This window comes from Nanorana parkeri, unplaced genomic scaffold (genome assembly GCF_000935625.1).
Source record: "Nanorana parkeri isolate BGI_ZX_2015 unplaced genomic scaffold, ASM93562v1 scaffold555, whole genome shotgun sequence".
NCBI classification, from domain to species: domain Eukaryota; kingdom Metazoa; phylum Chordata; class Amphibia; order Anura; family Dicroglossidae; genus Nanorana; species Nanorana parkeri.
In genome coordinates this window covers 536,284-549,362 of record NW_017306823.1, presented here as the reverse complement: position 1 = coordinate 549,362, position 13,079 = coordinate 536,284, and the positions used below count along the sequence as shown (strand labels likewise).

The window sequence follows — 13,079 nt, the reverse complement described above, 5'->3', positions numbered from 1 at the left end:
AAAAATATTTAATAAAAAATGAATAAAATATAAAAAAATTAAAAAGTTGATAAAAAATAAAATTGAAAAAAATTGAAAAAATAAAAATAAAAAAAAACATTTTCGGTATCGGTTTCGGCCTGACATTTTTTAAAATTTCGGTTTCGTTTTTTAAAATTTCCATTTCGGTGCACCTCTAGAGGAGAGTGATTTTCACTCGCCTCATAATAATCTGAGCCAGCATGTGACAATGAAACTGTCACAGGTCGGCTCAGTAGATCGGGAAGTGAGCGAACACATACCGGCGCTCGCTCACTTCTCGATCTATCCCTGCAGGGATTCCCCCCTCCTCCCCTGACCGATCCTCCAGCGCCGACTAGCGGAACAGACGGGGGAGGGTACAGCTGGATCTGCCTCTAGATAGACCCCATAGTTCTCCTTTAATCGCTATATTCTGTAGCTTTAGAACCTAACCTACACTTCTTCACCTGACTCGTTTCTTTACAGCAGCTGTAGATGTAATAAAGCAGGGGTGAACAAATTAATAAGGAATTCAGGAGCCAGTCTGTCCAAGCCAGAAGCCATCAGAATGTTATGTAGGAGCCAGCTCCATTGAGAGTAACTAGAGAAAAACTCAAATGTTAGGTGTCAACTGTCACTTTTAATGAGCAATGGCAACCTGGCTCCTGGGATTTATCTAGCCTTGTTCCAAAGTCACAAATGTCACTCAGTGATTAATAACAGGTCTGACAGGTATCAGAACTTTATCTCTATCTAACTATTAGGATATTCAAGAGAGAATTTCATAAATCTATGGCAAGGTATTAGAATGTAAACGATTTTTTTGTCCTGTCCCAAGTGGTCCTTTCCTACATAAGATCTGCATGAAGAAAAATGCATGGTGGAGTTTTACTCCTTTCTGAAAAGGCTCATTTCTGGCTGTACATGGCTTTAATCATTTCCAAATCAATGGCCTGGAACAAGTATGTACATGGGAAAAGTCAGAGTAATCAGAACTCCTGACCTGCATAACGGAATCACAGACCCAGAGTAAGAATGCAGCAAGTGAAGTCACACAAAGTCGCTCTGTCACAGTCACTAATAGTAGCAAGCATCTCTAACCCTCTGCTCTAGTTTCTTTTAACTAAAAGGTTATACACCTCCATCTTTTTGGGTAACATCCCTTCTGATTTTACCATACCATTGTCACAAACAACAACAGATTTAATTGCCACTACCTCCACTGCTTACACTCCCCTTCCCTTTGCTCTTCAGCCATTCTCATTAGTTGGTTAGAGCAGTTTGGGCACTAACCTCAGGAGCAGTTTGTGTACAGGTGCCTGTAGGTTGTACCATCAACTCCCAGAGGCAGTTAAATACACCATAGGTGACCACCCTTTTCCTGACCAGAGGTCATTGATGGCTATATGCTCAAGCCAAATTTAACAGCATCAGCATGCATCAATTATCTTGACAATAACTCCGTGACTAACTTGCATACACAATTCATTTTTATATATTTTGGTTTTTAAGGACATAAGGTCTTTATTTTGCACACAGTTTAAACACTGACCCTGCTCCGATATTCTTCTTATAGGCTGAAAAAAAAGCCTTCCTGTAATCACTATGTCATACCCGACAGTGGTCACATGATCGGGCACCACTGATAGTAAGCGAAGACCCGAGTGGTTAGTGAAAGCTGGGATAGAAAGCCACTAGCTGCACAAAGTGTCTGGTGGCTCTCAAAGGGAGGACATTATTATTCACCTATTCCCAGCATCATATAGGAAAGTTAAATAATACAGAGTGCTAGTTGAAACAGGATACAAGCAATGTTTAAGTGTTCATAGCTTTGTGATATTTTGCTGTAAGAAATCTTTTTTCTTACCTGTGTTGTTTCATTAGTGTGCACTCACCGCCTTCCTGGGGGTCCAGATTATAAATGTATAGGTAACCATCTGCTGCAGCAATGAGCAAACGAGGAATCTTTTGAATCCTAAATGGGAACATTTTATTCGTATTATTATGTTAACACAAAATCAAATTAATCTGTGTCATAGCAAAAACATTAATGATCATCCCCCATATCCCCTAAAGACATACACTCTAAGGATAGGTTTTGACAAAAATTAAGAGGAACTCCAGGAATTTCAAAAGTTTAACCCCTGTAGTGGGGCTACCCTCGCACTGCAAGGGTTATCTGCCCGTTTTGGCCTGGTGGTGCAAATAAAGAAAATATTCTTACCTGAGCCTCGATCCCGCCTGGCTGCTAGACCTTTCCCCATAGCCTCTTCTCTTCTGGGCTCTGGCAGTCTAAGCCCCGCTGATGTCATCACGTCTATGCAAAGTCCATTCACTTGCATTAGACGTAAGGACGCTGAGGGACATTCCACAGCCGGCGTGGAGGGCGGAGAGAGGTGAGCGGTTACCACAGCAGGATTGAGGATCAGGTGAGGGTCTCTTCTTTATTCCATTCCCTAGAACAAAATGAGCAGTTAATCTTTGCAATGTGGGGGTAGACCCACTGCAAGGGTTAACTTCTGAAAATGCTGGAGATCTGCTTTAAATTAAATCTTGCGTATCTCTTACTACTTGGTTATTTCAAAGACAGGAGCAATAAAATGATTTCTGCTGAGCATTGCCTTCAATGCAGCGAGAAACCATAAATAACGGAAATGCAAACTCAACAGAGAAAAGTTCCAGGAGGAGCTGTGATATTTAGCTGAGGTCATCCCACGTAGGTTCTGTCAGCCAGTTTTGAGCTACGGAAAGCCTCAAAACTATCTAAAGGGCTCCTGAAATGTCTTATTTGGTGAGGGGTCTAAAACACAGCTGGAAGACTACAAGAGGCCGAAAAAAGGGAAATCTCAGCCGATTATTCCTGAGGACAGATCTCAAAAAACATAGTAAAAATGAATAGGATAGCAGACATGCTCCAATTGCATAGAGCACAGATACAAATGTGTTTTAACAGTGCACTGATCCCTTTTCTTTGCCCTCACTGCACCAACAGAAACATCACTTTTGTGAGTTTTAAGCCATTAGTCACAAACTTGTCACAATGGGGAGGTGGGTTCAAGAAACTGGAGCAAGAGTAGACTTTGTATATTTTACTAATCCAACTACTTACTGCATTAAAAAGGGAATTTAAACCAATTTCTTCTCTCTAAAAAACACCAGCAGCTGCAACCAGTAAAAGAACATGGATACTTCCCTCTCCAGGGTGAAGTCACTGCAGGACTCTGTGACCAGCGAGAGGAACCATGGCACCTAGCGGAGGACATGCTATCCAACACACCTGGTACAATTGGAAAGCAGCGGTGCTAGCTGAGGAATGGACTTGTCTACTCTGAGGGGTAAGAATTCATTCTTTTCTATTACAGGTTCTGTCATTTGTTTATAGCGAGAGCAGGGTCACTTTAAAACTAACCCTACAACAACAAAGCTACCTCCGCACTGCAAGGGTGAAATGCTTGTTTGGTCTGGGGCCAAAAATAAAGATACACTCACCTGATCCTAGGTCCTGTAGCAGTGACTGCCCACCTATGCTCCAGCTGTGGTATGTTAATAGACTTGGGTTAGACGTGATGGCGTCATAGGTCCTTAGACCGCCGGAGCACAGGGGACAGGAATCCAGGGGACTGGTCTATCAACAAGGTAGGACTGAGGATCAGGTGAGCATTTTCTTAATTTTCCTCCCTAGACTAAAATAAGCACTTCATGGGTAGCCCCATTTTCAGGGGTTAATTTGAAAGAGTCCAGAAGTTCTTTAAAGCGTATCTTCAGCCCCTACAGGTAAAATTCACCCTCTCAGAATGTAAAGGTGTGGTTTGGAGCAAAATAAGGAGGAACCATCTACAGCAGATTCGGGGACCATGATTAAACACTGCATAACAACCAGTTTGGCTCTACACATTTTTGCAGCCCAATGGTATTAAAGATGAAAGAACCTTTAAAGCCTAACTCCAGGCATATTTTGTTTCTGTTTCAGGTTACAATTTCTGTCAGGGTGGAAAGATTTTTCCCTACTCCTGACCTTGCGACTATAAAACAAAATTAAGGTCATCACTTGCAGAAAGCACCTACAGCAATAAAAACGGAAGTTTTAAATATTCTGCACAATGTTTTGTTTGCCTCTCTGTTGGAGAGATTCACAGATCACTTCCTCATCATGAGGAAGTAATGAGAAATTCATCCGGAACCCATCACTTCTCAGTGATAGGGAATTTATCCCCACAGATCGCAATATTTTACAATTTCTCTGCTCTATCCAATACTAAATAAAATATTTGGGCTTAAGTTGGGCTTTAAGAAAGTAGGGTCAACAAGAATATGCTTTCTTCCCCATTTATCACGCTGAGGTTCTAAATGGTTTTGTCCTAGATAGAAAACAATGTTGTAATAAAAATCCTAATGATTGTTACAGACTGCAGTTTATAAAACGCTTTAAAAGCTAAATTCCAACATTAAAATAATTAAAACCCCTCCTCCTCCCTACACACAGTGCTGTTTTGTTTTCACAAATTTCCCCTCTACTTGCATGACAATCTTCTTCTATTCAGACCTCATGTGACTCAGGATCTTCTCCTGGTCTTATTTCAGTGGCAGCCTATGGGTAGAGTAGGACAGCACACACGTCACAAAGCAGTGACATATATGCGGCACATGGGCTGGCAGACTGGCTGATGACTACATTCTGTAGACCAGAGAATTACAGGTGCTGGAGCCATGACTGTGTGCTCTGACTTCAGGGTTGAGCAAGGCTGAGCATCATTTAACCCTAAAGTGAGGCAGCAGCTACTGGAGTGAAGCAGGTTTCTGTGGGTAACAGTGCTAGGAAGAAGGGGAGCATTGCGGTAAAAGCTGCACTTTGTTTTATTTCGTACCTGTTGAGCGAACTAATTTGTATTTTTCAGAGCTGGAGTTGGCCTTAAAAAAGGAGAATTATGAGGCGAGTGATTTTCACTCAGCCACATAATCTGAGCTGACCTGTGACAATGAAACTGTCACAGGTCAGGCTCAGTAGATGGTGAAGTAAGCGAACACATACCGTTGCTCGCTCACTTCTCGATCTATCCCTGCAGAGAGCCGTGACTAATTCACGGCTCCCTGCAGGGATTCCCCCCCTCCCCTGTCTGATCCTCCAGCACCGAGGGAGGGGGCGGGCACAGCTGGGTCTGCCTCTGGATAGGCAGAGCCAGCTGTCGATCCCGCAGCTGGGTGGATCCAGACAGTATTGTCGGGATCCGTCCCGGCTGCGGCGTCTCAGTATACCGCTAGCTGTAGCTCGCGATATACTGAGCTTTGGGTCACGGGAGAACGCTAGATTAGTTTTCACATAGAGGGAAAAAAAGATCAGAAATTACATTGCTAGTGCACAGATGTTTTTGTGGCCGCAAAAAGGCAAACGAATAGTTGCAAAAGCTCTCCCTTGGTTGAACATTTCAGTCACTTGAGAGGGCAAGTAACTAGTAGAAGCCATGATAACTTTTCCAAAGTAACCCGTCCAGGTGGTTGGCTCCTCCACAGGCCTTAAAAAAAAAAAAAAAAAAAAAAAAAAAAAATTACACTATATACACACACACACTTGCATATGTATTAATCTATGGGCTCTGAAAAGGGTCAACTGTATGAATACCACATTTCCTTCATAATGTACAGCACTCATTTTACATTAACATACATTCATGCAACAAATGGAAAAAGAATGTGAATTTTTGGGATAGTGACATCTTGAAAACAAAGTGACTGGTGTCTGGTATTCCAATCAATGAATTTGCTGTTCCAAATAATTCAGATGTGTGTTTGATCTGCCTTCCCCTCAAAATAGATTTAATTGAAATTTAAACCCAAACTAGGAGTTTAATACACCGCTGAAATGCAGATATGGGCACTTAGTATACCTTTCCAGTCTGAGTGCTGCTCAGGAAATGACAGAACGCTCATATAGGGACAAACTGAGGTGTACAAGTTGCATGTGAGAGTGCTCTCCCCTAAGAGAGGATACCTTATTTATTTATCTCATTCCTACAAAGCTGTAACTTTTTTTTACATTGCTTTACAAGGAATACTGAATCATTGCAGAAGAACAATACAAGGTCAGGCAATGCTTATCCTCGACCACACAAACGGTTATATTAGGTAGAAATGAACAAGCAATAACAAGAGGCTCCACTCCACTAAAGAGTTTTTCTGCTCTGCATGACGTATGACCAGATGCCTCACGAAATAGACAAAATATGGGAGGTTGTGGTACTGCCAATAAAATGATCTATTCTTTCATTGCAAAGAAAGGGAGAGGTGCTTATTGAATTAACTTTAAAAACAATAACCTGTTTGTCTTTTTTTTTTATAACTTTGTCTTTTATTTTAGTTAGTTAAAAAAAAAAATGACAACCATATGATTAAAAATACAAAGTATACATTACACTGATACACACTAATATCACCATTATAATAATAATAAAAAAAGAAAAGTATTTTTTTGTTAATTAGAAATTCAACATCAAGCAAGGGTCCGCTCACACCACACGTAGTAGTGTATTCAATGTGCTGATTGCAATTTACCGCTTTTACTCTTTTCTTTTTACTCGAAAAGTGACATTTCATTCAGTTCTATTTGCCCAGAACATTACAATGCAGTGCAATGTGTCACAACATGCTGCAGTGAAAAAACATACCAAATGGTTTTTTTGTTTTTTTTTAGCATATACTACTGCTGGTATATTACTGGCATCAACTGATTTAACAGTAAAGAAGGCAAATTGTCTTGTCTATATGTTGCACGGTGCAACCCAACACATCTGGTGTGAACAAGCCCTTAAATCTTCCAGCATTTAAAGAATAAAGGAGAGCTGAAAGCAACTGAATAGAAATAATGAATACATACTTTTCTTTGACTGTCTCCAACTTGAAAATATGGACAGTTTCTGTGTTACTTGAAGCTGAAAGAAAGATGCCATCCATGCTGAAAGCTAGGGAGAATATTGTCACACACCTAAAGCCAAGACATTGAAGAAAAAGGAAAGTAATGTCAAACGGGCTTAAAGTTAACCTGGGCCCAGACCATGCACACTAAAGTATTTACATATTCTAAAGAAGCAGTAAAAGCACTCTAAAGCAAACAAACACTCATTTACCTCTATCTACAAGCATTGTGAAAAAAATCATTTTAAAGTTCATAACGGAGGCACTGTGTTAGGAAAACAGAATCTTGGCAGGATGCCACCCTCTAATGTAAACAACCAGCAGAAACTGACTGACACCCTACTCTAGAGCAGTGACGAGCACTATTTTTTGCAACTGCAGTAGACTGCAACGCAGGCATTGATGTGCCACACGATCTGGTGCAGGGGATCGCACTGCGGGAGGGGGGGGCGTGGTGCCATTGACATGAATGAACTGCCACACCCCGCCCACCCTAGAACGCAGTGAGCTGACCAGGATGCGATCCAGTGCGTTCCAGCAACTGATCGTGCAGGAACGCACCGGAGATGGTGTGAACTGGCCCTAAGTGTAGCCCCTGGCTTTGCAAAGGGCTCCTTATAACATTGAGTGAATGTAATACTACAAAAACCAGTCAGACTGCAGACATGCAACATGATATAGGAATTGTACTAAAACTGAACATGATATAGGAATTGTTAGAGACTGACGGCATGCTTCAGGAGACAGATTACATGAGACTCCACTCCTACAGATCAGTGATATCACCACCACTTTTCAAATCATGTTTCCACATTTGTGTTTTCTGCAACCCACTTCAATACTTTTACTGTCACAGCAAGATCCATTAGAAAAGATCAGAAGGAAAAAAATAAAAATAAAAGATATTGTGAACAAAATAAACCGAACCATTTAATTACTAGAACCCAATCTAAAGAATATTTTTACCACTCACTGGTCTTAGTAGGGACTTAAGTAATGAAACACAGACTGATGTGTGCAGGGGCTCCAAGGGCCCCTTAACATGCAAATAGCATAATGTCCATAGTCTGGGCACATGTTAACTTTAAACATATTTTTCTACCATACACTTAGACAATCTTCTTCTAAAACTTAATATAACCTTTCTATAATTTACAAAATACGGGACGCTAATAACCAAATCTGCCTCCCTTCCCCCAGCATCCACTGTACCTGCACTCCCACTTCTCTCACCACCCTCAATGCCTGCATGTCCCCCTTTCTCACCACTCTTTACAGCAGCACCACCTTTCTCTCATCACCATTTATGCCTGCACCCACCTTCCCTCACCACCATTTATGTCTGCACCACACTTCTCTCACCACCCACCATACCTGCACATGCTTTCTCCCACTCTTACAAACACATCCGGGGGATGCCCCTCTTTTACCACTGTGCCTGTGCACTCCCCACCCAGCTTTCAACAATGCACCTATACAGCCCCCATCCCTTCATATGCCAGCACCACCTCACTCCCAACACCTCCAACACCTCCCTGCTCCAACGATTGTGCCTGAACCCCCTCTCTGACAACTGCGCATGTGTATTCTTCTTACTGCCCAGACTCAATGCCTGCACAAGTCATCTCTTCCACTACACTGCATCTCTACACTCTCACCCTTTCCGGTTCTCAAGACCCCCCTCTCACCACTGTGCCTTCACTACCATCGCCTAACCTGTAGGTCCATTTTTCACCTCATGCATGCACAAACCAGTGCACAAGCATGCCACCCACCGATTTCTCACTACCACAGGTGCACATCCAGTTTAAATCGCTGCCCCTGTACCTGCTCCCCCTCACTCTGACTCTATGCCCCTTCCCTGTTATTAACATATGTTTGCTGACTTCATATTTTTCTGATCTGACCCCACAGATAGGGATAGTGGGTCTGTCATAAGGAGGAAATAAAAATAGAAAACTACCAATACTACACCTTCAATTATACCAGTATTTCATAAAACATTAACGTAAAAATATTTCTAAATCACCTTTTAACTCCTCTCCGGAATTCAAACAGTTTTTGACCTTCTGGAATGGAAAAAACGCGGATCACTGTGCCCTAAAGAAAAAAAATATGTATGTTTTGACACCCACTATCATTTCAGTTTAGGCCTCATTCACACAGATGGGCACAGCCATACAGCAAGCATGTCCATGCGGAAACCTACGCTCAGGAGGGACAGCTGGGGCGTGTAGCCTCTTGTTAAACTCCATGACAAGACGTGGCTACACATGGTCCTGAACTTGCACATTCATACAGACATGGATGCGTGCCCTTGGATGGAAACTTTATAGGAAAACGGCAGGCATAAATTCTTACAGTTAGCACCACTGTTAAGTCAAACGTGGTACATAGTCAGGCCTCATTCACACCGGCACTCCTGTGTTGAGTTTTCCTAAATGCAGGAGAAGTTATCTGGCGTGAATAAACAACTTCACAGATCACTTTTTCCTGTGATTAGATGTTCCTGCCTGAAACCGCATTTAAATGTGCTTAGAGTTTCTAATTGGATCCAATACACGGAATTCTATTTTCTCTAAAGGCAGCTAAACTGAATGCAAATAAACTCTGAAAATCAATTACATGCATTTATATGCGTTTAGAAATATGATGACACTGCCAGAATGAAAGAGGTCTAACAGGCTCTGTTATCATCTTCACATTCTTACACTTCCAAGTGTGTCAGATATCTTTGTCCTTTGCTCTCTGCTGTTGCTTCCCCCCTTGGCCGCCATATCATTAGCGTGACTCTGAAGCACACAACTCAGGCTGTTTGTGAGAGCTGCAGCAACATGCTAATATTGTAGCAGACAAGGAAGGGGGAGTAACAGGCAAACACACACTTCTGGGTGGATCAAATGCCTTTGTTTTCCCACTGCCCACTGTTGCTACCCTTTCCCTGGCCACTGAGTGTTCTATCTGTAGTAACCAGTACTAAAGACTTGCACAATTGCCAGTGAAGACTAGCACAAAGCCTTAAAAATATATTTTAGAAGAGGTTGAGAAAAACAGCACAACTCTATATTGCAGCAATGAAATGAATGTTAGCCCTGCAAAACTCACAAAATACAGCAAATGATTAAAATATATGTGGCCTGTAAAAAGAAGGTGAAAATATCTACAAAGCTGAGGTGAAGAGTGCAAAAGAGTAATTCAACTGTTCAAGTCTCCTAAGTTATCTTCGGTTATGTTCTGAGAATTCAAGTGCTTTTTTTCAGTTATCAGTTAGGGCAGGGGTGGAAAAAGTTATATGCAATTCAGGAGCCAGTCTGTCCAATCCAGAAGCCAGCTCCACTGACAACTAGAGAAAATATCAAAAGTTAGGAGCCAGCTGTCATTTTTAATTGGATATCTGGCTCCTGGGATTTGTCCTGAGGTAGGAAGTGTTATGCCTTCACCAGAGTATTTGTCATGCAATTTATATTTACTTGTGATCATGCACTAAAACTTACCATACAATATGAACCTAACTACTCACTACCACAGCCTGTGAACAAAATGAGATCATATGTTCTCCAGACTAGAAACCATCGTTCCTGCACTGGTCGTAGATGGAAAATCCAGGACTCTCATCTGAGCAGTACATAGCTGGTAAGCCACAACCTACTGTATATTCACCTACTAAACTTTATGTAATGATTTTATGTTTGTTATCATTCCAGTCATCCCTCAGCAGAACTAGACTTTCCACACAGGTGGTATTTATTGAGAAATGGGAGGGCATAAGTCTGCCTCTCAACCATCAGATAAGCTAAATCAAATGCATGTTTTGGAAAGAGTTCTCTTTATCTAGCCGTTCCATTGGAAGTAGCTGCTCTAACAGTACAAGGTTAAAGTGGACCTTTACCAATATCTTTAAAATAACGACAAACACACCTTTAGAAATGTGTAGTAATGACAATCTACAAACACATACTTCTAGATAATTGCAGGCTTTGTATTCTTTGCATACCTTATTTCTCTTTTCTGCCCCAGTCTTCTGACAGTGGCCGTGTTAACTAAGGGCAGATTACTAGCTCTCCATTCACTTTCTGGAACTTTGGCACGCGTGACTATGCACATCATCTCAGGGGAGGAAAATGCCTTTCCCTGAGATCTCATGAGATTACAGATGGGATTTCCCAGCAATGCTCTGCTAATATAACCTTCCCAGGATCCAATGCTTTGGTACTTACATTTGTGCCAGGACTAGACCAAGAAGTAGATGAACTCTATTTGTAAGTAAATGAAAAACGATTTTGTTTACCTAATGAATTTCAGATGATTTTTTAAATCAGCATGCAGAGCTGCATCCTGATGTGATTTTTAGTAAAAGGGGGTAAAGGTCCATTTTAAGAATGCAAATAATGTGTTAAATGTCAGATGACAGAGTTCTGAAAAAAAATACTATTTGACTAATGCTAACAAAAACAAGTCGTCGAGACATAAACCAACCTTAGCCTGTTATAGGACTGTTTGAATAGCCCAACAGACAAGCAGAAATTTAGGTGAACAACATAAAATATATCTAATGTCAAAACGTCTTGTTTTGTTTGGGAAATAGTAGGGAATGGACAAATGTCACTTTTCTGTAATCTGTGTAAGATAAGGAGAATTGCCTTAACTTTCTGTCTGTAGACACAATAAGTACAAATCCCTTAATGCACCTGCCTCTGGGAGTCATACCTGTGCCTGTCAGAGTCTTTCAATGCCTTATGGGACTTGTTTTTCCACAACAGTTAAAGGCCCAAAGTTTGGCCATCCCTGCTCTAAGTGATTCCAGGGCAACAGAGATGAGCAACTGTTGACCTGTGCATCGAATAAGCCCTAAGACCCAAACATTTAAATACCTGTTATGGCGATGTTGTCCTTTAGTTTCTTGTTTACGAATACCCGATACCTACATATCAACTGTCAATATTTGCAGAAAGGGAGCAATCTCAAAAGAAGAAAAACATGCCTTACCTTTTCTGATGCTGTTGCTAGTTTTGTGCCACTTGCATCAAACGCTAAAGCTGCCAGAGGGCTGTCATGAGCAGGGATCATATTAGCAGCTCTCTGTAAACCATTGTATAATGTTAAACACAAAAGAGTTTTACTGTAATGTTTAGTATATACTAACTTCCTCCATCCATCCTTAAAGCAAATCACCTCCTTATCACAAACTGATATATTATATATAAGTGATACATTCTACTAATACTTTATAATACTTTATTAAATACTTTACACAAGTGACAAAAGCCTAGTCAGCCATTTCTTAGTGCGCACTACATTAGTAAATGTACTCCTGTGACCCCAAAAAAGGTTTTGCTTTACTGCTGTTAGAGATTTACCTTAGCTTCCTGTCTTGCTGACAAAGGTTTCACCAGGCAGGATGTAAGGGTAACTCATAGACAGAAATAAAACATTGACCGGGGTTCTAGCCTTCTCCTACACTATTAAGAAAATATTTTTTATTTTTGCTGCTGTTGGAAGGTTACCTTCACTTTTTGTCTGATTAAATGTGATCATCAGGACAGGAAGTAAGGGGAAAATGGGAGACCTGATTAGCAGTAAAAACATGAGAGGTTCTAATCCTTTATCACCCTATCCAAAACTGGATGAACACTTTAATAAACACAACTTTTTGGATCAGTTGATGAGATCACAAATTTAATAATATTATAGAATGTATACAACCATTACTCACCAGATTAACAGTGTCAAAGACCTGGACCTCTCCAATAGATGCACTACCGGGATATGCTAAATAGCAGTTGTCTCCATTAATGGACAGTGTACACAGACCTTAAAAATCATATAAAACAAGAATTTGAGTGAATTCTTCATGCTAACTAAAATATACTCATTCAAATATCTAACACACCTACAATACGTATCAGTCTATTCAGATATTTTATCGTCCAGTCAGCTGGTATCTAATGTGTTAATCTCAAACAATAATTGTCTGTGTAGTCTGTCTTTTCTTTAAATAAAACAAGTCAGCAGTGAAATATATAAATGGAAGGCAAGAAATTATATGCTTGGGACTCGTTAGCGCGCCATCTAAAAACAGGTGGAAAAGAAGAGTTTCAAGAATGCAATGTGGCCTATCACTGTTTCTAATGCAAGGTGCTCCAGAATTGCTGCAGTTCTAAGAAACGCATAGT

The 13,079-nt window shown here is 40.8% G+C and overlaps 1 protein-coding gene across 2 annotated transcripts in view; it reads right to left on the bottom strand.

Moving 5' to 3' along the window:
* WIPI2 (WD repeat domain, phosphoinositide interacting 2) overlaps positions 1-13,079 on the bottom strand; it is a 30,556-nt gene that overhangs the window by 4,584 nt on the left and 12,893 nt on the right. For both annotated transcript variants that reach the window (XM_018562016.1, XM_018562017.1), the window contains exons 5-10: positions 12,620-12,717; positions 11,893-11,985; positions 8,936-9,006; positions 6,869-6,976; positions 5,346-5,510; positions 1,868-1,975 (exon numbers count right to left, since the gene is read on the bottom strand). In XM_018562016.1, coding sequence (XP_018417518.1) covers positions 1,868-1,975; positions 5,346-5,510; positions 6,869-6,976; positions 8,936-9,006; positions 11,893-11,985; positions 12,620-12,717 — 643 coding nt within the window. The remainder of the gene's footprint in view (positions 1-1,867; positions 1,976-5,345; positions 5,511-6,868; positions 6,977-8,935; positions 9,007-11,892; positions 11,986-12,619; positions 12,718-13,079) is intronic.